General features: G+C 38.2%; 7 protein-coding genes across 7 annotated transcripts; all 7 read left to right on the top strand.

The window, feature by feature from the left end:
- Positions 1–993: 993 nt before the first annotated feature.
- LOC110171601 (serum amyloid P-component-like) lies at positions 994–4,375 on the top strand. The gene is made up of 5 exons (XM_020937341.2): positions 994–1,269; positions 1,360–1,414; positions 1,658–1,760; positions 3,500–3,794; positions 4,007–4,375. Exons 2-5 carry the CDS (start codon positions 1,360–1,362, stop codon positions 4,223–4,225), a joined length of 672 nt encoding a protein of 223 aa, XP_020793000.2. The 5' UTR covers positions 994–1,269; the 3' UTR covers positions 4,226–4,375.
- Positions 4,376–4,499: 124 nt separating this feature from the next.
- On the top strand, positions 4,500–6,786 carry LOC110171521 (C-reactive protein-like). Its single transcript, XM_055163843.1, has 5 exons — positions 4,500–4,975; positions 5,063–5,123; positions 5,206–5,308; positions 5,818–6,112; positions 6,185–6,786. Exons 1-5 carry the CDS (start codon positions 4,949–4,951, stop codon positions 6,395–6,397), a joined length of 699 nt encoding a protein of 232 aa, XP_055019818.1. The 5' UTR covers positions 4,500–4,948; the 3' UTR covers positions 6,398–6,786.
- Positions 6,787–9,615: 2,829 nt separating this feature from the next.
- Positions 9,616–10,508, top strand: LOC129411794 (serum amyloid P-component-like; the record flags this gene model as incomplete). The annotated part of the gene is made up of 2 exons (XM_055163845.1): positions 9,616–9,930; positions 10,140–10,508. Coding segments are annotated over 2 exons (534 nt in total), but the record flags the coding sequence as incomplete, so codon positions are not given.
- A 591-nt stretch (positions 10,509–11,099) lies between these two features.
- On the top strand, positions 11,100–12,368 carry LOC110171522 (serum amyloid P-component-like). The gene is made up of 5 exons (XM_055163842.1): positions 11,100–11,118; positions 11,206–11,266; positions 11,349–11,451; positions 11,532–11,826; positions 12,079–12,368. Exons 2-5 carry the CDS (start codon positions 11,206–11,208, stop codon positions 12,289–12,291), a joined length of 672 nt encoding a protein of 223 aa, XP_055019817.1. The 5' UTR covers positions 11,100–11,118; the 3' UTR covers positions 12,292–12,368.
- Positions 12,369–14,380: 2,012 nt separating this feature from the next.
- LOC129411805 (serum amyloid P-component-like) lies at positions 14,381–15,734 on the top strand (the record flags this gene model as incomplete). Its single annotated transcript, XM_055163887.1, has 2 exons — positions 14,381–14,668; positions 14,744–15,734. Coding segments are annotated over 2 exons (501 nt in total), but the record flags the coding sequence as incomplete, so codon positions are not given.
- Positions 15,735–16,089: 355 nt separating this feature from the next.
- On the top strand, positions 16,090–17,946 carry LOC110171687 (serum amyloid P-component-like). Its single transcript, XM_020937452.2, has 5 exons — positions 16,090–16,155; positions 16,237–16,297; positions 16,379–16,481; positions 17,053–17,344; positions 17,420–17,946. Exons 1-5 carry the CDS (start codon positions 16,129–16,131, stop codon positions 17,633–17,635), a joined length of 699 nt encoding a protein of 232 aa, XP_020793111.2. The 5' UTR covers positions 16,090–16,128; the 3' UTR covers positions 17,636–17,946.
- Positions 17,947–18,291: 345 nt separating this feature from the next.
- LOC110171520 (C-reactive protein-like) lies at positions 18,292–21,397 on the top strand. The gene is made up of 4 exons (XM_055163886.1): positions 18,292–18,388; positions 20,452–20,554; positions 20,636–20,930; positions 21,179–21,397. The coding sequence occupies exons 1-4, from the start codon at positions 18,292–18,294 to the stop codon at positions 21,395–21,397; spliced, it is 714 nt and encodes a 237-aa protein (XP_055019861.1).
- Positions 21,398–25,082: the final 3,685 nt, after the last annotated feature.

Here is a 25,082-nt window from a genome sequence, read left to right as displayed (position 1 = left end):
TTTAACAGTAATGATTTTAGCTGCCCTCATCTGTGTTAAATATTGATTCTTGATATTGCAGCTGATGTCATCAATATTTCCTGGAGGTGTGATTCCAACTAGATGCACTGCTCTGTCTGAAGCTCTGTTACTCAAGTTAGACTTTAATCTGAGTGCTGATTTAATTGTAATTACAAAATAAATGAACTGTTAGACAAGCCCCTCTCAAATAGCATTACTGTCCCAAGCGAGCTTGCATTACAGTTTTTCAGTTTGTCCCCCTTTTGTGTGGAACATCAAACGCTTAAAGAGGAAAATACATGTAGAACATCCCCAGCATGATGTCACTGCAAATATACTGACCTACAATGAATGGCATAGAGAGAGAGAGAGAGAGAGAGAGAGAGAGAGAGAGAGAGAGAGAGAGACACACAGACAGACAGACAGACACACTGACTTTAATGATCCCGAGGGAAATTCAAGTTTTGTTGCAGATCTTGTGTTAGGGCAGTTTGAGGAGAAGAAGAGCCAAAAGTGTCCCTTCTCTGTGTTCTGCAGCATCACATCACTTTGTGAATGTTGGTGGTCACTGGTGTTTTAGTCAGTGATGAAATGGAACATTCCCAGAATTTCCTCTGGAAGGTCTAGCTCCTTACCTAGCCTCTTGCACAGAGGACGTCTCCACAGATACAGGAAAAATGTTTAGTCCACACAATTCAACCTTCCCTGTCTTGTGTCCTTTGAACTCTTCTTCTTAGCTGGTGAAATTCCCATGATATGATGAAAACTGAGCTAAAAAACTAAAAGTGTGTGAGAAAGGTAGCCTCAAAAGCAGCCAACCATTTTTTGCCACGGGAATAATTACAGCCAGAGAAAACAATAACATCACCATGGGGACAAGTTGCATTGTCCAACGGAAATTTTGGCTATTACAAAATTTTGGACATGTGCAGGAAATGCATTACTCCATTGGTATGAAGCTTAAAAGAGGAAGGAAAACATTGCGTGTTTGCCCACAACCACTACGCCAAGCACTAAACTCTGTTATTCTGAAGAGAGATAAATTCAATTTTATTTTTACCTCAGAAGTGACCAATGAGCTCCTTCGTTTCACGTGTGTCACTGAAAAAAAAAACTTTGATTGCGCGATCACATTAGGATAGGCTTGAGACGCAACAGAGGGTGTGGGGATCAGACTGATATACATCTGTGTGTAAAATACAGACAGATTTGATTTTGAGTTCGCGAGGCAACAGTTCCTCTGGTCTGTAATTGAAAAACAAGGTCAAGGTAAGTTTACTGATATGAAGAAAAATGATGAGGGACTTAAGTTACCAATTTGTATTTCATTTATTTAATCTTTTATGTGTGTTGAAATAGATGAAGTTCTTGGTGTGTCTAGTGATTTTTGTTGCAAACGCAGGAGCCATACAAGGTAAAATGCTAGCAATTTTATACTAAACCATTATCTGAATATCAACTGTATAAAATGTAGCTGTATTTAAAACTGAAGCAGACATATAAGCACTGAAACAAGTCATGAAAAGTAATGTAGCACTGACACTGGTTTGACAAGACTACCATATTGTTTTAAGACCAACAGCATCCAGGATAAATTAAGCTTTCTGATATGAATTAGGTTATGTGTTTTCCTAATTGTGTGTGTTTTTTTTTCCAGATTTGTCTGGTAAAATGTTTACGTTTCCACAACAAACCAAGACTTATTATGTGAAGCTGATCACAGCAAAAAGGAACCTAGGTGCTGCCACTGTCTGCCACAGGTACCACTATAAACTAAAACAATGCTTAATAAAAATATATGAAATATCCAAATCCAGATTATTTATAAAGCACTATTAAAAATGAACATGGTTGATCAAAGTGCTGTACGCAGAGATAAAAATATACGTATGATGCAGTGAAAGTATTCAACAGTCAAAGATCTCAAAACTTGTTAAAAGCCAAAGAAAACAAATGTGTTTTAAGAAGTAAGTTAAAAGCAAGAAGAGAGTCCGCTTGTCTAATGTGCATAGGCATCTCATTCCGTTATTTAGGCCCAAGAACAGGACATGCTCTGTCTCCTTCTGTTTCCTCTTAGACTAAGGAGCCACAAGCAGAGCCTGCTCAGCTGATTTTTTTAGGCATTTAAAGACAAATAAAAGTATTTTAAAATCCACACTGAAATGAACAAGGAGCCAGTGAAGAGCAGATTTGGGGACACTTGGTCGTATTTCTGTGAATCTGTCAATAGATGCTCAGCTTTGAACTACCAACCCTTCCATTACTGGGCAAGAAACTCCTGCCAATATTTACTCTCCAAAGATGCGTTGTTGTTTATGTAACTTTTCTGGTGGAGGGTCCACTACTTGCTTGTCTCCATGGAGAGTAGGTTACCGCGTTGCCTTGAATGTTCCACAGTATTGCATTTATCTTACGAATGAGACAAGCAAGTGACCTGTACAGTTACAGGTCAGATCTGTGGGGCAGTGACCCCAGGAACAGGGCATGTTTTCAAAGAGCTTGATACATATGTTTTAGCCTGATTCATCGGCCGGTTTCACTTTGTAGAAACTGTCTGACGTCGCAGCATTAGGATTCGTTTGCTCGAAGGTAGGCGGGTACTTTTTTATTTAACCAATCGGTGCTATTTGGTCGTGACCTATGTAATGCACCACTAACGGGGCTAACTGGTATATTAAGCTTTTCCTAAATCCCATAGGAAAAGGGTCTTTCCCCTTGATAAATTCACCAAACATTCTCTTTGTTCTGGCTTTAAATCCTTGATCTTGGGAATCGTTGCCAACACAGGACATTTGCCTGAACTCGCTCCTCCGGGGTTTTTATGAAAGTGTATTTCGATTCCTGACCTAGTCGCTGGAGAGAAATTAAATTGACCGCAGGCACCAGGTGGCACCAGCCTGGCTACATATGTTTAGCCTGCAAAACATTAGCTGGATTCATCAGCCAGTTTCACTTCGTAGAAACCGTCTGACCTCGCAGTGTTAGAATTCGTTCGTTCAACAGTAGGCAGGGTACTTTTTATCATTTAACCAATCGCACTGCTATTTGGTAGTCACATATGTAATGCGCCACTAATGGGGCTAACTGGTATATTAAGCTTTTCCCAAATCCCATAGGAAGAAGGGCAATAACGTCTTTCCCTTTGATGAAATTCACCAAACATTTTCCTTATTCCGGCTTTAAATCCTCAATCTTGGGATTCGTTGCCAACACAGAATGTAAGGCTCTTTGCTGATTGGCTGGTGCCCAAACTTACACTTCCAGGGTTCTTGCAAACTGTCTAGTGTATTCCGATTCCTGATCTAGTCACTGGAGAGAAATGAAATTGAGCGGAGGCACTAGGTGGCACCAGCTTGGCTACATATGTTTAGCCTGCAAACATAACATCTCCATGGAAACACCATAAAAGTTACATACATACATACCTCACCTACAGACTTTTTTATTTTTATTTTTTTTTTTTTTAACCACACCTTTTATTTATTTATTGTCCTCTCAGGTCATTCACAGACCTCAAACGGGACCACTGCCTTTTCTCAAAGTCAACACCTTCTTTTCCCAATGAGTTCCTGGTGTTTTATGATTACACCAATAAGGAAGTGGAGATCCATTTGAAGGAACAGAAGGCTGAATATAGGTTCCTGGACTACAAACCCAACCAGTGGCACTCCCTCTGCACCACCTGGGACATGGGTTCTGGACTGGTGCAGGTCTGGTTCAACGGAATGCCCCTCGCCAGAAAATTTGTCAAGCAAGCAAACATGACCGGAGAGCCCATCATCATTTTAGGACAGGTTTGGCCCTAAACACATAAACACCACTTAGATTTGAGATTGCAAAGAGATTTCTTACCCCTTAAAACATCCAGGTCCTTGAAACAGTTTACTTCATATGATCACCTTCATTTAAATGTAGGGTACACTGTTTTCGTTTTGTTTTGTTGTTGTTTTTTTTATGCCACACAAGCCTCCGTTGTCTCTAATGTTTAAAGTGTTTGTATCTCCAGGAGCAGGATTCCCATGGAGGAGGCTTTGACATTAACCAGAGTTTTGTGGGGATGATGACTGATGTGCACATGTGGGACTACGTGCTCTCGTCCTGTGAGATCCAGAAGTATATGTCTGAGCTCAGCTTCACTCCAGGGAACGTTCTCAACTGGGCAGCTCTGGACTTCCAGATCAACGGACGAGTGCTGATCGAGAATAAGCAGATGTACTGTCAGTAAACTGTGCGTGGATTTCAGAGCGATGAAGATCTTGCACTGTTGCCATGGAAATAATAATCCAAAACTGTTATGTATTTTGATTATGAGCAAAAGTTCTCAAAATATAATCTGTAAAGTGAAAGTTGAAGCCAATAAAGTTAGAGAGTTGGGGCTTGTCTGTGGTCAGTCAGATAATTTAATCTGTGTATTTAAGCCTCTATTTCTATGTGAAATAAAAACCTAGAAGGGAAAAAAAAGTATACTGAATACCTTTTACACAGTATTTTCATATTTCAAAATTGTTCATCTTTCATGTCTTGTAAAATTAGAAAACACAAACATTACCCGTAAAAGCAATTTATTTAGCAAATGCAGTTCTAAATAGAAAACTAGAACAAAACATCCTCCTATCACACGTTAATGTTTATTGATCAAATCATTTCATTCAATGATTTACCTTTCAAATGACTGATAAAGATGTTTGAAGCTCATATCAATACAATAACAAACTCCAACCTGTCATTTTACAAAAACACAACTCAAGAGAGTGATGGATAGTTGGAAATTAATTAATAACTTTAACAAGTGTACTTTGATACATCAACAACTTTTGTTTGGCATCAGTTTGTGAATTTTACAATAAGGAAATAATAATCCTGTTCCGTGGAAATAGCCATTTATGTTAATGATAAATAAAGAGGGTGAGTATATAAGGAACAGTCACAAAACACTCACAAACTACTGATGAAAAGAACTGCAACAGGACTCAAGGTAACAGCAGCATAAATCTTATATTTTCTAAGTATTTGAGATTGATAAAGGAAACATGTTGTGTTTCGTGTATTGTTTTGTGATTAGATGGCTCTCGTCTGCATTTTCCTCTCATTACTACTGGGACTGTCAGCTGCTGTTCCTCAAGGTAAACATGCAACAACCCTTTGCACAAAGAAGTGGTTAAACGATGCATTTAAATTTATTAATATATGAATGTGCTACTCAAGATCTGTCTGGAAAGATGCTGGTTTTTCCACAAGAAACTAACACGGCTCATGTGAGACTCACCACCTCCAGACAGAACCTGGAAGCAGTCACTGTGTGCATGAGGTCAGAGGTCAGAAGGGACACACAATCTGGAGGAGACTGTGTACAATTTTTTTATGGTTTTGTTTCTTTTGTGTCTGCAGGTATTTCACAGACCTCACCCGAGCGTTCAGCTTTTTCTCTTTGTCCTTTGTCTTTGGCCTTTCTAACTAAATACATATTTATTTTTATGTAAATGAAACATAAATGAGTGTTGTGTTGCCTTTATCTGGATGTTGGTGAGGCACAACTCTCACTTAAGAAGGGATTTGGCTGCTTAAGAATGCCTTATGAATCTGATACAGACTTCTATCAGCATCTTCTTAAAGTGGAAGTTACAATTTTTTTTCAAGAAAAGATTAATGAATCAGGCCAATTGTCTGCAACTGAATAAATTAAAGATAGTTCATATCATACTGAAACAGTCAGAGGAAATCAATAACAACTGCTCTAACAGAAAATGAAATAATGTACTTTTAAACAGGGTGACATTTTATTTAAATCGGATCAACATTTCGTTCTTGTGTTGGCAGGTGTTTCTCAGACCTCACCCGATCATTCACCCTTTTTGGTTTGGCCACGCCCACACATAATAATGATTTTCACATCTTCAAGATGAATGCAAGAGATGAAATAAATGTTGATGTTAGAAATGTTGTCCTAAACTTTAAAGGGCAGGATTATCAGATTAACACGTGGCAGTCCATCTGTGGCATATGGGACGCAGCCTCTGGTCTGGTGCAACTGTGGGTCGATGGAAAACCTTCAAGTATGAAATTTGCCACTAACTCCCACATCCATGGAATCATGCTCATTGTGCTCGGACAGGTACAAAAACAACCAGTCCTACTTATTTACTGCTATATTGATAGATGCACTGACAGAAACATGTACCCACAGGACCAGGATTCCTATGGAGGGAGCTTTGACAAGGCTCGGTCTTTTGTGGGCATGATCAGTGACATGCACATGTGGGACTATGTGCTCTCTCCAATCTACATATACAGATACAGTCAAAAGTTCACTTTTCCAGGTGGAAATGTACTTAACTGGAATTCAATAGATTTTCATATCACAGACAGAGTCCTAATCCAAGAAGAACAGCATTTGTAGAAAGTGAAGTATATTATGGTTGCCTAGTTTGGTGGGTTAACTGTGAACGACTGAACTCATCAATGCAGTGATGAAAATGTCTGGCTGCAATGACAAACCATCTCTGCAAACAATTTCTGAGGACACAACACAACATTTATTACCTTCACGCTTTTAAGGGCCATAAAATGAAGCTGATATCAAGACAATAACAAACTCAAACATCAATATAAACATTGATCTTTACAATTTTGACACAATCACAATTTGAAACAAAACACAAGTCCACTGAAAAATTATGTACAAAAGGACACAAACTAAAGCTACAGTTCCCTTTTCCCCACAACTCGTAAACAATCTGGATGTGTGCAAAGGGACTGGACCTCGGTGGGAGTTTGCACGTTCTTCCCGTCCTTGATATATTGATCACTTTAGTCAAACAAGTTTTGAACGATTAGGGTATATAAAATGCTAAACAAACTGCTACATGTTTTCCTTTGTCCCAACAGCAGCAGTTCTCTTATCCTTTGGTTCTATTTTCAGTGTATGTTGTTTTTGTTTCTGACACTACACACCTGCAGATGTCATTTTTTTCACTAATAATGTATTTTTTCATTCATTCAGTTCAATATGTTTGATCGGTGAGCATACAGAGGATATGTGTGAAGGATGTCTTAAATGCCATGGAGAAGTTTTGAATGTATCATGTATTTCATTGTTTTTAGGTTGAAGAAAATAAAACAACTACACTCTGAATTAAATGTAAAGTAGATCAGTCTATTCACATAGTTGTGTTATGCTGGAGCCCATCTTTTATCTTCTTCTTAGAAATAGACTGATAAAAGTGTGTGTTAAGTTTGGACAGAACTAAAATGCATGTATTGTTAAAGGTTTCAAAGAAACATTGGTCATTTTTTTTCTGGCAGTGAAAGTGAAATCTGCAAATGCATTAACATATATATATATATATATATATATATATATATATATATATATAATATATATATATATATATACACACATCAGTAGTTTTTATAGGTTGAAACCTGATGGACTCATAAGTTAAAGTACAGTGGACACATAAGATATCAGTCTTAGTGATAAATAAAGAGAGCGAGTAAACAGTCACAGAACACTCACAAACTACTGATGAAAAGAACAGTAACAGGACTCAAGGTAACAGCAGGATAAATGTATGTTTTAAGTATTTGGTTGATTCAGAAAACTATAAAATATATGTTATTGTTTTGTGATTAGATGGCTCTGGTCTTCATTTTTGTCTCATTACTACTGGGAATGTCAGATGCTCTTCCTCAAGGTAAATGTTTATCAAAACTAAACTAAATTTTGTGTTTGATCATTTTATATTCCAACATGTGACTGAAGATCTGTCTGGAAAGATGCTGGTTTTTCCACAAGAAACTGACACGGATCATGTGACACTCATCACCTCCAGACAGAACCTGAGAGTGACCACTGTGTGCTTGAGGTCAGATCAGATGTCACACCTAGGTGCTGCCACTGTCTGTCACAGGTACCACTATAAACTAAAACAATGCTTAATAAAAATATATGAAATATCCAAATCCAGATTATTTATAAAGCACTATTAAAAATGAACATGGTTGATCAAAGTGCTGTACGCAGAGATAAAAACATACGTATGATGCAGTGAAAGTATTCAACAGTCAAAGATCTCAAAACTTGTTAAAAACCAAAGAAAACAAATGTGTTTTAAGAAGTAAGTTCAAAGCAAGAAGAGAGTCCGCTTGTCTAATGTGCATAGGCATCTCATTCCGTTATTTAGGCCCAAGAACAGGACATGCTCTGTCTCCTTCTGTTTCCTCTTAGACTAAGGAGCCACAAGCAGAGCCTGCTCAGCTGATTTTTTTAGGCATTTAAAGACAAATAAAAGTATTTTAAAATCCACACTGAAATGAACAGGGAGCCAGTGAAGAGCAGATTTGGGGACACTTGGTCGTATTTCTGTGAATCTGTCAATAGATACTCAGCTTTGAACTACCAACCCTTCCATTACTGGGCAAGAAACTCCTGCCAATATTTACTCTCCAAAGATGCGTTGTTGTTTATGTAACTTTTCTGGTGGAGGGTCCACTACTTGCTTGTCTCCATGGAGAGTAGGTTACCGCGTTGCCTTGAATGTTCCACAGTATTGCATTTATCTTATGAATGAGACAAGCAAGTGACCTGTACAGTTACAGGTCAGATCTGTGGGGCAGTGACCCCAGGAACAGGGCATGTTTTCAAAGAGCTTGATACATATGTTTTAGCCTGATTCATCGGCCGGTTTCACTTTGTAGAAACTGTCTGACGTCGCAGCATTAGGATTCGTTTGCTCGAAGGTAGGCGGGTACTTTTTTATTTAACCAATCGGTGCTATTTGGTCATGACCTATGTAATGCACCACTAACGGGGCTAACTGGTATATTAAGCTTTTCCTAAATCCCATAGGAAAAGGGTCTTTCCCCTTGATAAATTCACCAAACATTCTCTTTGTTCTGGCTTTAAATCCTTGATCTTGGGAATCGTTGCCAACACAGGACATTTGCCTGAACTCGCTCCTCCGGGGTTTTTATGAAAGTGTATTTCGATTCCTGACCTAGTCGCTGGAGAGAAATTAAATTGACCGCAGGCACCAGGTGGCACCAGCCTGGCTACATATGTTTAGCCTGCAAAACATTAGCTGGATTCATCAGCCAGTTTCACTTCGTAGAAACCGTCTGACCTCGCAGAGTTCGTTCAACAGTAGGCAGGTACTTTTTATCATTTAACCAATCGCTGCTATTTGGTAGTCACATATGTAATGCGCCACTAATGGGGCTAACTGGTATATTAAGCTTTTCCCAAATCCCATAGGAAGAAGGGCAATAATGTCTTTCCCCTCGATGAAATTCACCAAACATTTTCCTTATTCCGGCTTTAAATCCTCAATCTTGGGAATCGTTGCCAACACAGAATGTAAGGCTCTTTGCTGATTGGCTGGTGCCCAAACTTGCACTTCCAGGGTTCTTGCAAACTGTCTAGTGTATTCCGATTCCTGATCTAGTCACTGGAGAGAAATGAAATTGAGCGGAGGCACTAGGTGGCACCAGCTTGGCTACATATGTTTAGCCTGCAAACATAACATCTCCATGGAAACACCATAAAAGTTACATACATACATACCTCACCTACAGACTTTTTTATTATTTTTTTTATTTTTTTAACCACACCTTTTATTTATTTATTGTCCTCTCAGGTCATTCACAGACCTCAAACGGGACCACTGCCTTTTCTCAAAGTCAACACCTTCTTTTCCCAATGAGTTCCTGGTGTTTTATGATTACACCAATAAGGAAGTGGAGATCCATTTGAAGGAACAGAAGGCTGAATATAGGTTCCTGGACTACAAACCCAACCAGTGGCACTCCCTCTGCACCACCTGGGACATGGGTTCTGGACTGGTGCAGGTCTGGTTCAACGGAATGCCCCTCGCCAGAAAATTTGTCAAGCAAGCAAACATGACCGGAGAGCCCATCATCATTTTAGGACAGGTTTGGCCCTAAACACATAAACACCACTTAGATTTGAGATTGCAAAGAGATTCCTTACCCCTTAAAACATCCAGGTCCTTGAAACAGTTTACTTCATATGATCACCTTCATTTAAATGTAGGGTACACTGTTTTCATTTTGTTTTGTTGTTTTTTTTATGCCACACAAGCCTCCGTTGTCTCTAATGTTTAAAGTGTTTGTATCTCCAGGAGCAGGATTCCCATGGAGGAGGCTTTGACATTAACCAGAGTTTTGTGGGGATGATGACTGATGTGCACATGTGGGACTACGTGCTCTCGTCCTGTGAGATCCAGAAGTATATGGCCGAGCTCAGCTTCACTCCAGGGAACGTTCTCAACTGGGCAGCTCTGGACTTCCAGATCAATGGACGAGTGCTGATCGAGAATAAGCAGATGTACTGTCAGTAAACTGTGCGTGGATTTCAGAGCGATGAAGATCTTGCACTGTTGCCATGGAAATAATAATCCAAAACTGTTATGTATTTTGATTATGAGCAAAAGTTCTCAAAATATAATCTGTAAAGTGAAAGTTGAAGCCAATAAAGTTAGAGAGTTGGGGCTTGTCTGTGGTCAGTCAGATAATTTAATCTGTGTATTTAAGCCTCTATTTCTATGTGAAATATAAACCTAGAAGGGAAAAAAATATATATACTGAATACCTTTTACACAGTATTTTCATATTTCAAAATCGTTCATCTTTCATGTCTTGTAAAATTTGAAAACACAAACATTACCCGTAAAAGCAATTTATTTAGCAAATGCAGTTCTAAATAGAAAACTAGAACAAAACATCCTCCTATCACACATTAATGTTTATTGATCAAATCATTTAATTCAATGATTTACCTTTCAAAAGACTGATAAAGATGTTTGAAGCTCATATCAATACAATAACAAACTCCAACCTGTCATTTTACAAAAACACAACTCAAGAGAGTGATGGATAGTTGGAAATTAATCAATAACTTTAACAAGTGTACTTTGATACATCAATAACTTTTGTTTGGCATCAGTTTGTGAATTTTACAATAAGGAAACAATAATCCTGTTCCTTCTATTCCTGGGAATAGCCATTTATGTTAATGATAAATAAAGAGGGTGAGTATATAAGGAACAGTCACAAAACACTCACAAACTACTGATGAAAAGAACTGCAACAGGACTCAAGGTAACAGCAACATAAATCTTATATTTTCTAAGTATTTGAGATTGATAAAGGAAACATGTTGTGTTTCGTGTATTGTTTTGTGATTAGATGGCTCTCGTCTGCATTTTCCTCTCATTACTACTGGGACTGTCAGCTGCTGTTCCTCAAGGTAAACATGCAACAACCCTTTGCACAAAGAAGTGGTTAAACGATGCATTTAAATATATTAATATATGAATGTGCTACTCAAGATCTGTCTGGAAAGATGCTGGTTTTTCCACAAGAAACTAACACGGCTCATGTGAGACTCACCACCTCCAGACAGAACCTGGGAGCAGTCACTGTGTGCATGAGGTCAGAGGTCAGAAGGGGCACACAATCTGGAGGAGACTGTGTACTTTTTTTTAATGGTTTTGTTTCTTTTGTGTCTGCAGGTATTTCACAGACCTCACCCGAGCGTTCAGCTTTTTCTCTTTGTCCATACCCTCACAATCTAATGCACTTCTCATTTACAAGCAGCCAGTGAGAGATGAAATAAGTGTGACTGTAAAAAATATTGACACAATCTTGAAGGGGCAGGATTTTCAGATAAACAGGTGGCAGTCACTCTGTGCTACATGGGAAGCAGCCTCTGGTGTGGTGCAGCTGTGGATCGATGGAAAACCTTCAACTATAAAATTTGCCTCTAACGCCAACATCGGTGGACCCATCATCATTGTGCTTGGACAGGTACTGTAAACACTCTACATACAATAGGTTATGTTCATGGCATAAAATATGGCATCAGGTAGAATGCTTTTTTTTTTTTTTTGCACAAATCTGTTAATTGTGTGGATTAAAGTCAATTTTCAACTGGCTAAATATGATATTGTGATTGAATGTTGCCCCCAAGCTTCATTATTAACATTGTTGTGTCTAGAATGTAAAGATGTCACTGAACTGAGCCATTCTTTCAATGATGGAAATGTGTTGTACCCACAGGACCAGGATAACTATGGAGGGGGCTTCGACAAGGCTCAGTCTTTTGTGGGCATGATGACTGACGTCCACATGTGGGACTATGTGCTCTCTCCACAGCACATAGACAACTACAGTCAGAAGTTAAACTTTCCAGCTGGAAATGTACTCAACTGGAAGTCCATGGAGTTTCAGATCACAGGCAGAGTTTTGATCCAGAAAGAACAAAATAAGTGAATAATCAGTGCTATTATGTCATGTGTTCAATTTGATTTGTAAGTGGAGTTGTAATAAACAGTGGCATTGTATAGACAGTAACTGGTCAGTAGTTTTTATAGTTTGAAACTAGATGGAGTCATAAGTCAAAATACAGTGGACACGTAAGCTATTGGTCTAAGTGATAAATAAAGAGGATGAGTATATAAGGAACAGTCACAGAACCTTCACAAATTACTGATGAAAACAGCAACAGGACTCAAGGTAACAGAATTATTATTAGCAGTATTTTAGCAAAAACATTTGGCCTCATTCATGAAGCATTCATATGAACAAATTTATACTTAAGGGCTTCTTTTTTGGCATCTTGGACAACTTTTCCTTGTGTTGTGTGTTCTTTTGGAAGAGCAAATTCAATGAACAGTTAGGGACACTCGAACCTTTTTTTTTAAATTTTATTTATTTTTTTATTTTAGAATATTATCACTCTGATAACACAGCAAAAATCAAATTCCTTCATGATTGTAAGTTGTATATGTTCTTAATAGGGTTGGGCAAATAATATTAATAATAATAATCATGATTAATCGCATGTTATATGCAAAACCAATTAAAGAATTAAAAAGTAGAGTATAGCGCACTTTTATTGGAAATGTAAATGAAAGAGCCACACATTTGTTGTGCAAACAGCATTTCTTTCACAGGGGAACCCTCAGAGCCTTCAAGGTGTTCAGTGAAGGCTCAAGAAACAATACTGAATGGACTTTTGTACTACTAATATATATATATATATATATATATATATATATATATATATATATATATATATATATATAATATTTTTTATGCAGTGAGTAATAAACACTACACTAGTAATAATTTCTAGATCACTGTTATAAACTTGAATTGATATTTCTTGGGAAACAAAGGGTTAATATAATGGAATGGAAAATGGGAAATGGACCAATCACATTTTTTCTTCCAATGGTATCTGGGTAAATCAGTGACTCCCCCTGCAGCACTAAAGAAACAAGCTCAGGTCAGAGCGCACAGCTGGTCCGGCCAGAGCCGGAGCCCGCGGGAGAACCCGCGGACGGGCCCGCGGCTCGCGGAGGCTCGGACACGTTGCATCTCACGTGGTCAGAAAAAAAGTGTAAAGAAAAGACGTCAAACTTTTTCAAAATAAAAGCCAGTGAGAAACAGACGTTTACAATAAAATAAATAAATAAATAATAAAAACTGCGTTAACGGCGTTAAAATAATTGTCGGCGTTTATGACTTAATTAGTTAACGCAAAATTAGCGCGTTAACGTGCCCGGCCCTAGTTCTTAAATATTTTTTCATGAAAATATTACTATGTGATCCAACAACATTTATGAGGCGTTTTACAGAGCATGTACTCTGTTGGGTCTAGGCTGCAGTGAGCCTCAGTCTGCCCCAGCCCCAGTGCTCTCTGTATGGGCCACTGTCACAGCCCTGCCCCTGGGCACCGCAATGGACTTTGCACAGCATCACCCCCACAACACCCCAATCATCACACATTTCACTAAGTTTGTAACATAAGCCTTCCCTCACTGAGTGTGTTCATGTGAGTTTGGACATTTGAAATCACTGCTTAATCTGTAAAACAGCGTAGTATCGACACGCTCCACCTGACTGCCTCGTTCACTCCTGCGCTTCCACGAGTCATAATGCCAAACCTGTATTGGCCATACATGGAATTTCAGAGGGTCTTTCTAACTAAATACATATTTATTTTTATGTAAATGAAACATAAATGAGTGTTGTGTTGCCTGTATCTGGATGTTGGTGAGGCACAACTCTCACTTAAGAAGGGATTTGGCTGCTTAAGAATGCCTTATGAATCTGATACAGACTTCTATCAGCATCTTCTTAAAGTGGAAGTTACAATTTTTTTTCAAGAAAAGATTAATGAATCAGGCCAATTGTCTGCAACTGAATAAATTAAAGATAGTTCATATCATACTGAAACAGTCAGAGGAAATCAATAACAACTGCTCTAACAGAAAGTGAAATAATGTACTTTTAAACAAGGTGACATTTTATTTAAATCGGATCAACATTTCGTTCTTGTGTTGGCAGGTGACTCTCAGACCTCACCCGATCATTCACCCTTTTTGATTTGGCCACGCCCACACATAATAATGATTTTCACATCTTCAAGATGAATGCAAGAGATGAAATAAATGTTGATGTTAGAAATGTTGTCCTAAACTTTAAAGGGCAGGATTATCAGATTAACACGTGGCAGTCCATCTGTGGCACATGGGACGCAGCCTCTGGTCTGGTGCAACTGTGGGTCGATGGAAAACCTTCAAGTATGAAATTTGCCACTAACTCCCACATCCATGGAATCATGCTCATTGTGCTCGGACAGGTACAAACACAACCAGTCCTACTTATTTACTGCTATACTGATAGATGCACTGACAGAAACATGTTGTACCCACAGGACCAGGATTCCTATGGAGGGAGCTTTGACAAGGCTCGGTCTTTTGTGGGCATGATCAGTGACATGCACATGTGGGACTATGTGCTCTCTCCAATCTACATATACAGATACAGTCAAAAGTTCACTTTTCCAGGTGGAAATGTACTTAACTGGAATTCAATAGATTTTCATATCACAGACAGAGTCCTAATCCAAGAAGAACAGCATTTGTAGAAAGTGAAGTATATTATGGTTGCCTAGTTTGGTGGGTTAACTGTGAACGACTGAACTCATCAATGCAGTGATGAAAATGTCTGGCTGCAATGACAAACCATCTCTGCAAACAATTTCTGAGGACACAACACAACATTTATTACCTTCACGCTTTTAAGGGCCATAGAATGAAGCTGATATCAAGACAATAACAAACTCAAACATCAATATAAACATTGATCTTTACAATTTTGACACAATCATAATTTGAAACAAAACACAAGTCCACTGAAAAATTATGTACAAAAGGACACAAACTATAGCTACAGTTCCCTTTTCCCCACAACTCGTAAACAATCTGGATGTGTGCAAAGGGACTGGACCTCGGTGGGAGTTTGCACGTTCTTCCCGTCCTTGGTATATTGATCACTTTAGTCAAACAAGTTTTGAACGATTAGGGTATATAAAATGCTAAACAAACTGCTACATGTTTTCCTTTGTCCCAACAGCAGCAGTTCTCTTATCCTTTGGTTCTATTTTCAGTGTATGTTGTTTTGTTTCTGACACTACACACCTGCAGATGTCATTTTTTCACTAATAATGTATTTTTTCATTCATGCAGTTCAATATGTTTGATCGGTGAGCATACAGAGGATATGTGTGAAGGATGTCTTAAATGCCATGGAGAAGTTTTGAATGTATCATGTATTTCATTGTTTTTAGGTTGAAGAAAATAAAACAACTACACTCTGAATTAAATGTAAAGTAGATCAGTCTATTCACATAGTTGTGTTATGCTGGAGCCCATCTTTTATCTTCTTCTTAGAAATAGACTGATAAAAGTGTGTGTTAAGTTTGGACAGAACTAAAATGCATGTATTGTTAAAGGTTTCAAAGAAACATTGGTCATTTTTTTCTGGCAGTGAAAGTGAAATCTGCAAATGCATTAACATATATATATATATATATATATATATATATATATATATATATATATATATATATATATATATATATATATATATATATATATATATATATATATATATATATATATATACACATCAGTAGCTTTTATAGGTTGAAACCTGATGGGCTCATAAGTTAATAAGTACAGTGGATACGTAAGATATCGATCTTAGTGATAAATAAAGAGGGCGAGTAAACAGTCACAGAACACTCACAAACTACTGATGAAAAGAACAGTAACAGGACTCAAGGTAACAGCAGGATAAATGTATGTTTTAAGTATTTGGTTGATTCAGAAAACTATAAAATATATGTTATTGTTTTGTGATTAGATGGCTCTGGTCTTCATTTTCATCTCATTACTACTGGGAATGTCAGATGCTCTTCCTCAAGGTAAATGTTTATCAAACCTTTACACAATCCAGTGGTTAAATTTTGTGTTTGATCATTTTATTTTCCAACATGTGACTGAAGATCTGTCTGGAAAGATGCTGGTTTTTCCACAAGAAACTAAGACGGATCATGTGACACTCATCACCTCCAGACAGAACCTGAGAGTGACCACTGTGTGCTTGAGGTCAGATCAGATGTCACACATGGTTATTAATGATTATACTGACGTTTTTATGTTGACCTTATTTAAAGGTCCTATATTATGCAAAATTTAATCTTGTGAGCTTTAAGCCATGTTAGAATGTTGTTACCTCCCCATAAACATACCTGGAGTTGTGTTTTGTTTCACACACATTCACACATGTTTGAGTAACTCTTTTTATTATTATTATTATTATTATTATTATTCGTCTGTCATTTCTCTGTTCCACCTTGTGACGTTTTCAAGTTCACAGCTACCTTTTAGATTGACAATTCCAGGGCTGAAATTATCCACTGAAGGTGTATGGCATTTAACAACACAGGGGAGAACTTCCTGTATTAACACTGGACATCACAGGGTGGAGCTGAGTGTTTTCTGTTTGAGGGTTTGTGTCTTAAACATGTGTGAATGAAACAAAACAGGTATGTTTGTGATGAGGAAACAACATTATAACATAGTGTAATATGGGCCCATATTTATGTCACTTTAGAGAGGGGGAATTATGCATAATGTAAATTTAACATCATGTCAATCAACACTTTTGTGTGTGCAGGTATTTCACAGACCTCTCCCGAGAATGCCCTCTTTTCACCGTGGCCACACACTCACAAGAAAATGATTTTATCATTTACAAAAATGCAAGAGATGAAATGGAGTTTTATGTCAGAGGTGATTACGCAGCCTTTAAGGGGCTGGATAATCAGCTGAACAAGTGGCACTCTGTCTGTGGCACATGGGACGCAGCCTCTGGTCTGGTGCAGCTGTGGGTCAATGGAAAACATTCAAGTATCAAATTTGTCACTAACTCCATCATCAATGAGCCCATGAGCATTGTGCTTGGACAGGTACAAACACAACAAATCCTACTTTTTTACTGCCATACTGATAGATGCACTGACAGAACCATGTTGTACTCACAGGAGCAGGATTCCTTTGGCGGGGGCTTCAGCAGTTCTCAGTCTTTTGTGGGCATGATCCGGGACGTGCACATGTGGGACAAAATACTCTCTCCATGTGAAATCAGATACTACAGTAACGAGCTCAGCTTTCCTCCTGGAAATATTCTCAGCTGGAATTCAATAGAGTTTCAGCTCACAGGAAGAGTCCTGATCAAGGATGTAGCAGATCAGTGTTAGGAGCCAACAGGAAACATGGTCAGTGAGATTTAGCTGATCATGTTTTTGGTAGAGGTAACATGCTACAGTGATACATTTAAATACGCTTACCATGTTTGAAAGGTTGTAAATGACAACTACTTTCAGAGAGTGCAGAATGTTGTAATGCTTCTGAATTCAAAGACTTATTTTCAAAAACAACTTAAAATACTAGATGTTTTGTATGCTTAAAATGAACAGTGTTTAGTTAATAAAGACATGTCTTTTGAAGCTTCTGATGATGCCTGTGCCACAGTTTGAAAACCACTGATAAAATATGATTAAAATTGTGTAACTGAGTCTTTATGTCTTTATTTTTACTTTTTTTTTTGTTAGTAAGTAAATAATGCAATTGCAATATGAATAAAAATGTGTCAAAAATGGATGGTGAATTTTACCAATGAAAATGTGACTGATAAAAAAGACAAATTTTGGCGTATCGTGGACGCAGCTGGCATTAGCCCTGTAAGTCCCATGTAAGTAAATTATTGTCCTGGTAGTTCTAATTCCAGTATTACCAGTTAATAATAAATACAGAGGGTACATAAAGTGAACCCATGAGCATTGTGCTTAGACAGGTCCAAACACCACAAATCCTACTTTTTTACTGCCATACTGATAGATGCACTGACAGAACCATGTTGTACTCACAGGAGCAGGATTCCTTTGGAGGGACCTTTGACAAGGCTCAGTCTTTTGTGGGCATGATTCTGCGACGTGCACATGTGGGACAAAGTACTCTCTCCATGTGAAATCAGTTACTACAATAACAAGCTTATCTGTTTTCCTGGAAATATTCTCAGCTGGAATTCAATAGAGTTTCAGCTCACAGGAAGAGTCCTGATCAAGGATGTAACAGTGTTAGGAGCCAACAGGAAACATGTTCAGTGAGGTTTAGCTGATCAAGTTTTAGGTAGAGGTAACATGCTACAGTGATACATTCAAAACACTAACACACCAACATGTTTGAAAGGTTGTAAATGACCACTATTTTCGGAGAGTGCAGAATGTTGTAATGCTTCTGAATTCAAAAACCTATTTTCAAAAACAACTTCAAAAATACTAGACATTTTGTTTAAAATGAACAAAGTGTTTAGCTAATAAAGACTAAGTCATACCGGCTTGTCAAACCCTGATCCCGGCAGATCTCAGAAGTTAAGCAAGACCAGGCCTGGGTAGTACTTGGACGGGAGACCACTGGGAACACCACGTGCCACAGGGGGGTGCCAGTGGAAAAAACTGTCATTGTGTCCTTAGGCAAGACACTTTACCCACATTGTCTAGTACACAGGTGTCAAACATAAGACCCGGGGGCCAGATCCAGCCCTCCAAGACCTTTAATGTGGCCCTTGGGTGATTTTCTACTAAAATATTTTAATTATATTTTCTATTAAAATATTGGTAATTTTCTGTGGTGTTTATAACAGCAGCGTCTCCAGTGTCTCTGTACGTGGCCCCTCCCACCAGAGCAGCACAAATGAAGACTTGTCTCTTTCCAAACGCTCTTAAAGGACGATCGTTTTGACTGTTGACTGTGACACCCTCATCAACAAAATGTCCAAAATGAGAAAAGTGGAGCCGAGTACAGGATTTTCCAAAAAAAAATTGACTTATTCCTATTTGCAAACAAGTTCATGTTAAAACATTGTGTTGAAATTGAATTTTTCTTAAAGTTTCAAGTTGTTCATAATATTATAATATTATAATAAGACAGAGTTCATCAATTAAAAAAGATTTCTGTAATAGATTTGCATTTCTCTGCACAAATATTTGAACTTATTTTTATTTTTGGGGTATATATGCCATGAGTTTTCTGATCCGACCCCTTTGGGATCAAAGTAGGTTGGACACGGCCCCCGGACCAAAATGAGTTTGACACCCCTGGTCTAGTATGAAAGTGGTGTCTGTGTGAGTGATGATGGTGGTAGGAGGGGCTGATGGCACAGATTGGCATTCACTCCAATGAATAATGAACTGTAAAGTGCTTTGGGTATTTTAAAAGGCACTATATAAATGCAATGATTAATTAATTAATTAAGACGTGTCTTTTGAAGCAACACGTGCTTCTGATGATGCCTATGCAACAGTTTGAAAATCACTGATAAAATTGGATTGGAATTGTGTAATTGAGTCTTTATTCTTTATTTTTACTTTTTTGTTAGTAAGAACAAGTACAATTACATTATGAGTAAAATGTGTCAAAAATGTGGATGGTGAATTTTACCAATGAAAATATGACTGATAAAAAAGACAAATTTGGGCGTATCGTGGACGCAGCTGGCATTAGCCCTGTAAGTCCCATGTAAGTAAATTATTGTCCTGGTAGTTCTAATTCCAGTATTACCAGTTAATAATAAATACAGAGGGTACATAAAGTGAATGGTCACAGATCCCCCAGATTGAAGTGAAGACTCAAGGTAAGAGCATGATTTTGGGTGTAAATAGTCGGCTACATCAGTGAACTTAAAACTGCATGTGTTGTGTTGTGATTAGATGGAGCTCCTCAGAAGTTTTTTCTTATTAATACTTGGAATGTCAGCTGCTGCTCGTCAAGGTAAACATACAAACAGACAAACTGAATTAGCATCATTCGCTTAAATACATTTGAAAGGCCTAGTGTGCTTATTTTTATTATATACATTCTGCATGTCTGAATAATCCTGTATTGTCTTACTATTGGGGCTTGAGTGCTCTGAAATGTGGCATGTGAGGCACATGTAGGAGGCACCATTATGACCACATGTGGGTTTGATTCAGGTTAAAGTTAAGTTGTGTGTACTTTGTGCGTATTTCTAAAGATTTCACAGGAAATATGCTGGTCTTCCCGGAAGAAACACCTGTAAGTCATTTCAGAAGCTTCGTTCCCAGCCAGAACCTGGGAGCAGTCACTGTGTGCCTGAGGTCAGAGGTCAGAGGGGACACTCAATCTGGGGGACACAGTAAACTCTTTATTAATGTTTTTTTTTTCTTTTGTGTCTGCAGGTATTTCACAGACCTCACCAGAGAGTTCAGCTTTTTCTCTTCGTCCACACGCACATTTAGTGATGAATTTCTCATTTACAAGATGTCAGCGAGAGATGAAATAAATGTGCGCATAAAAGATGTGGACACAATCTTTACGGGGCAGGATTTTCAGATAAACAGGTGGCAGTCACTCTGTACTACATGGGAAGCAGCCTCTGGTGTGGTGCAGCTGTGGATCGATGGAAAACCTTCAACTATAAAATCTGCCTCTAAGGCCAACATCATGGAGTCCATGATCATTGTGATTGGACAGGTATTGTAAACACTGTACACACAATAGCTTATGGTCATAACATAACAGAATATGGCATCAGGTGGAGCACGTTTCTCCACAGATCTGCCATGTTAATCTTGTGGATCAAAGTCCAGTTTCAACTGACACAAAATATGATATTGTGATTGAATGTTGGCCCTTCATTTTTAACAGTGTTGTCTCTAAAATGTAAAGATGTCACTGAACCAACCCATCCTTTCAATGAATGAAATGTGTTGTACCCACAGGACCAGGATACCAATGGGTCGGGCTTCGACCAGGCTCAGTCTTTTGTGGGCATGGTCAGTGACGTGAACATGTGGAACTATGTGCTCTCTCCACACCAGATAGACTGCTATAGTCGGAAGTGCAACTTTACAGTTGGAAATTTACTTAACTGGAAGTCCATGGACTTTCAGATCGTAGAAAGAGTTTTGATCCAGAAAGAACAAAATAATTGTGAATAATCAATACCATTTTGACATGTGTTCAATTTGGTTTGTAGGTGGAGTTGCAATGAACAGTGGCATCCATTTGAAATCTCATGTTTTCTTTTCAAAGTTCTTCTACAGGCATTTCAGTGATAATGTTTTGGCACTTTTCTATGAGTGTTCTGTATGAAATGAACCAGGTGTGGAAATAATTCATGTAGGCTACAGTTTGTGCGCTCCTCCAGCAGCACTATCTCATCTCAGCTTCAGCACTAAACACCAACCCAACAGCCAGAAATAGGCCAAGATCAACCGCAGCTCTCTGTAATGGGGGAGTAGTACAAAGGCTGGAGATTGTGTATGCAGATAATGTAGTTAGATACAGACAACACGAAGATCACTCCCATTAAATGCTCTTTTGCTATGGACGCAAAAATAGCTCATTACCATGAGCCTACAAATGAGAATTTGACTTTGTGGCTAAATCTGGCATATTTAAACACTCTTATATTTTTGATTGATTCATGTACATTCGAGCAATCCTGTATTGTCCTGCATTTGAGTAGTGACTGCTCATAAACCCCCGTCTCCACCCACTGCTCTGTACTTTTGTGTACATTTAGAACAATCATAATCATAGATGAAGATATAAAAAATGTCACAGCCATTTTCAACAATGAATAATAAATGAAAAAAACATCGCTTGCTACTGTGAAATGCCACTAATGTAGTACTAGTAGTGACTGTGGTAGTAGTTGTTTTTTTTTTTTCTCATTGATCTCAAAAAAGCAGCAGCAGTAGTAGTAGTGGTAGTAGCAGTAGTAGTAGTAGTAGTAGTAGTAGAAATAGAATAAGTAGTAGTAGTAATATTTGTGGTTCCTTTACAAATGCCCAATGAACCAACCTAATTTGGCTCATGAGGAGTAACAGTTTTTGTTGCAGCCGATCAGCCACCTGTTTCTCTCCCACAGAGGAAATACAATCCACCACATTCTGTTACTGTCGCTGTAAAAATGCAAGAATGGCACTAAAGCCAAACTAGTTTTCATAAAATAGACAAGCCTTTTTCCTCCTACGTCTGCTTCCTTATTCTGTATCCAAATTTTATATTCCCTCTCTGGATCTCGCCATCTTCAACTTCAAGATTTCAATTCTCCCGCTTGTTTAATATTGTTCAATGGGAAACTTTTGCCTCCGAACTCCAGTCCCCTCTGGATTTTACAAGCTCAGTGGAGGAGCAGTGTGCCGACCTAAAATACTTTACAATACAACGGCCCAGATGGGATCATTCACAAAATCGCACTTCTTGCATTTCCGCTGTCACCCAGACTGGCTGTAAACTGCTCTATTTTTTAGCCCTAACCAGTCGAGACAAGTGGGATTTTGCAGGACTCTTGGAAGAAATTGCCACACTTGCTCAAATGGTGACACTGGTGATGCTTGTGGGCTGCACTTGTGAAACCTCGGGGGACTCCAACAATAAATTAGCCTGAGCTGAAGCTGTAGCAGCACTCACGCTTTAACGCCTATCTTTTGACATTCCCACTGAATCAATTAAGCATTATGTGCAGTGTGTGAACCCAGAAGGAGAAGTCCCTGGCGGAAAAGGCTGCTCGGCTCCTGATGTAATGGAAGGCAACGTTTCTCTTTGTACAGAGAGCCACAGATTGAGTATTGGAGCATATTGCAAAAGGTTTGATCCACTGGACAATAAGGGACAGTGTCACCTGGGACGCCATTCGGTCTCTTTTCAAGTACAAGGACCTCAGAGAAGCTAAAGGAAAAGGATAAAGAAAAACTGCACACTAAGGTGAGAAGTGGAATGATGATGTTGAAATATGATGTTTTATGGAAAACACATTGGAGACCTTTCAGTATGTAGAGAGTTACTCAAAACTGTGCATGTGGTGCTCAAGTATGTTTGTAGTTTTGTTTGTGTTGCAGAATAGAATAGAATAGAATAGAATAGAAAGCCTTTATTGTCATTATACAGTATAATGAAATTCAGAGCTGCTCCGTCAAAGTGCAAGAATTGAACAAAAAATAAATAAAACAAATGAACAGTTCTCATTCAGTATGGTGACAGCTTTGGGGAAGAAGCTGTCCCTGAGTCTATTGGTCCTACCTGGAATTGACCTGAAGCGCCTGTATGTGATGTGTGTCACAGACCAGACACATGCCTGGTGTTTAAGTGTTAGGCAAAGAAAAATATGTTTTATTATCTATTTTACCTGTAGACATCAAAGTGTCCACTAGGCATGTGACATGTTAGATTTTATTTGATTAAAGTCAAATATTTTATTTCATTGAAGACAAGTTTTAGCTTTTTTTTTTTTTTTTTTCAATTTACCCCTAATGGTAAGACACGCTCATCAAGCCTAAATGTAACCTTGATACAAACAACCACATTTTTATTTTTATATTATTTTCATCTTTTTTTTTTTTTTTTTTTTTGGTGGAAGAAGTAAACAAGTTATAAGACATAGGTAACAGAAAACAAGATCAAGCCAATTTACCAGTGAAAACACTGCAGACTGATCTGCCTAAAGGCCTTCTGGTATATTGATCCTTTCCTATTGTGGTTGGCCATTTCAGATATTCTATTATTGCCTGTGACATAAACGTTACAGAAATTGAATACATTTCTAAAAGACAATTATTTGCTGAAAATATCAGTCTTTGGTAAATTTTACACAATAAATTGATATAAATTCTTCTAAAGCTGTAATGAATGATAAAACAATAGTAAAGTGTTTCTGGTGAGAGGCCCACCACATGCATCTGTCCAAATTCATTTAATGGCAATTTTTAAATTTTAAATTTAGCCATTTACAGCTTTTATTCAATTATAGATGAGCGTGGTTGCCTCTTCATAGATCTGACCTGTTATTTGGCCTTGGTGACATCACTTGACTCCATGTACGTAGACAAGTTTAATGCCATACTGTGGAATATTCCAGGCAAAACACTGAAATCTCCATGGACCCTTCTCTTGCATTCACATTTACATTTGACACTGTTATCTAAATGAAATGATTATAAAGTACTGGAGAAAAAAATCAAGCCACAAGTTCCACATCCAAATGACTTTTCACATACGACACAAATGACGCTGTATCTTTCACATGTTGATGACTGGAAGATGAAATCGATGTTGTCCAGGAGATGCATCCTCTAGTTTGTTTATTCACAGATATGAGGTCGGCTTCACCACTTGACACACATAATCTTGTTACGTTCTCATGGAAATCAAGACGTGTGAAATTAAACATGAGTGCGAGTGTTGAATATACATGAGCTATTTTTACGCCTTTTCGCCACATTGCAACATCTTAATTCTCTCCCATGGCAGAATCTCTGCTAATTTCATTTTCATTCCCAACACACCCCCAGCAGCAGCAGACCCAAAATAATACAATACAATGGATTGCTGATTGCGTTCAAAGATAATGTAGTTAGACGATAAGAAGATGCCTCCAGGCTGCAAAAAGTCCTGTACTACTTCGGCACTTTTTAATCATTCACGGCCTGTGGTTTTCTTGTGTAACGTGTGTGTGCTGTTCTGCACCTGTCCACACGAGGTCACTGCACAGCTTGTCACGATACAAAGTAAATACAACCTTGAAAGGTCAATTCTTTCACCCTTTTCTGCTTTCTTCTTCTGATGCAGGTGAGACATCAAAGGTGAAATGGCCCCCAATAGCCCCAGTAAGTTAAGATA

This window comes from Boleophthalmus pectinirostris, unplaced genomic scaffold, assembly GCF_026225935.1.
Source record: "Boleophthalmus pectinirostris isolate CB_2022bp ecotype Guang Dong unplaced genomic scaffold, ASM2622593v1 HiC_scaffold_6, whole genome shotgun sequence".
NCBI lineage: Eukaryota > Metazoa > Chordata > Actinopteri > Gobiiformes > Gobiidae > Boleophthalmus > Boleophthalmus pectinirostris.
The sequence above is the reverse complement of the archived record's forward strand: the minus strand, read 5'-3'. Positions and strand labels throughout refer to the sequence as shown.

Bases quoted from the DNA above. Each gene is read 5' to 3' on its own strand.
- LOC110171601 (XM_020937341.2), top strand. From the start codon at position 1,360: ATGAAGTTCTTGGTGTGTCTAGTGATTTTTGTTGCAAACGCAGGAGCC. The intron at 1,415-1,657 runs GTAAAATGCTAG...TTTTTTTTCCAG, and splicing joins AAACGCAGGAGCCATACAAG to ATTTGTCTGGTAAAATGTTT. The intron at 3,795-4,006 runs GTTTGGCCCTAA...TTGTATCTCCAG, and splicing joins CCATCATCATTTTAGGACAG to GAGCAGGATTCCCATGGAGG.
- LOC110171521 (XM_055163843.1), top strand. From the start codon at position 4,949: ATGAAAAGAACTGCAACAGGACTCAAG. The intron at 4,976-5,062 runs GTAACAGCAGCA...TTTTGTGATTAG, and splicing joins GAACTGCAACAGGACTCAAG to ATGGCTCTCGTCTGCATTTT. The intron at 5,309-5,817 runs GTCAGAGGTCAG...TTGTGTTGGCAG, and splicing joins GCAGTCACTGTGTGCATGAG to GTGTTTCTCAGACCTCACCC.
- LOC110171522 (XM_055163842.1), top strand. From the start codon at position 11,206: ATGGCTCTCGTCTGCATTTTCCTCTCATTACTACTGGGACTGTCAGCT. The intron at 11,267-11,348 runs GTAAACATGCAA...GTGCTACTCAAG, and splicing joins GTCAGCTGCTGTTCCTCAAG to ATCTGTCTGGAAAGATGCTG. The intron at 11,452-11,531 runs GTCAGAGGTCAG...TTGTGTCTGCAG, and splicing joins GCAGTCACTGTGTGCATGAG to GTATTTCACAGACCTCACCC.
- LOC110171687 (XM_020937452.2), top strand. From the start codon at position 16,129: ATGAAAAGAACAGTAACAGGACTCAAG. The intron at 16,156-16,236 runs GTAACAGCAGGA...TTTTGTGATTAG, and splicing joins GAACAGTAACAGGACTCAAG to ATGGCTCTGGTCTTCATTTT. The intron at 16,298-16,378 runs GTAAATGTTTAT...ATGTGACTGAAG, and splicing joins GTCAGATGCTCTTCCTCAAG to ATCTGTCTGGAAAGATGCTG.
- LOC110171520 (XM_055163886.1), top strand. From the start codon at position 18,292: ATGTTGTACTCACAGGAGCAGGATTCCTTTGGAGGGACCTTTGACAAG. The intron at 18,389-20,451 runs GTACTCTCTCCA...GTATTTCTAAAG, and splicing joins ACGTGCACATGTGGGACAAA to ATTTCACAGGAAATATGCTG. The intron at 20,555-20,635 runs GTCAGAGGTCAG...TTGTGTCTGCAG, and splicing joins GCAGTCACTGTGTGCCTGAG to GTATTTCACAGACCTCACCA.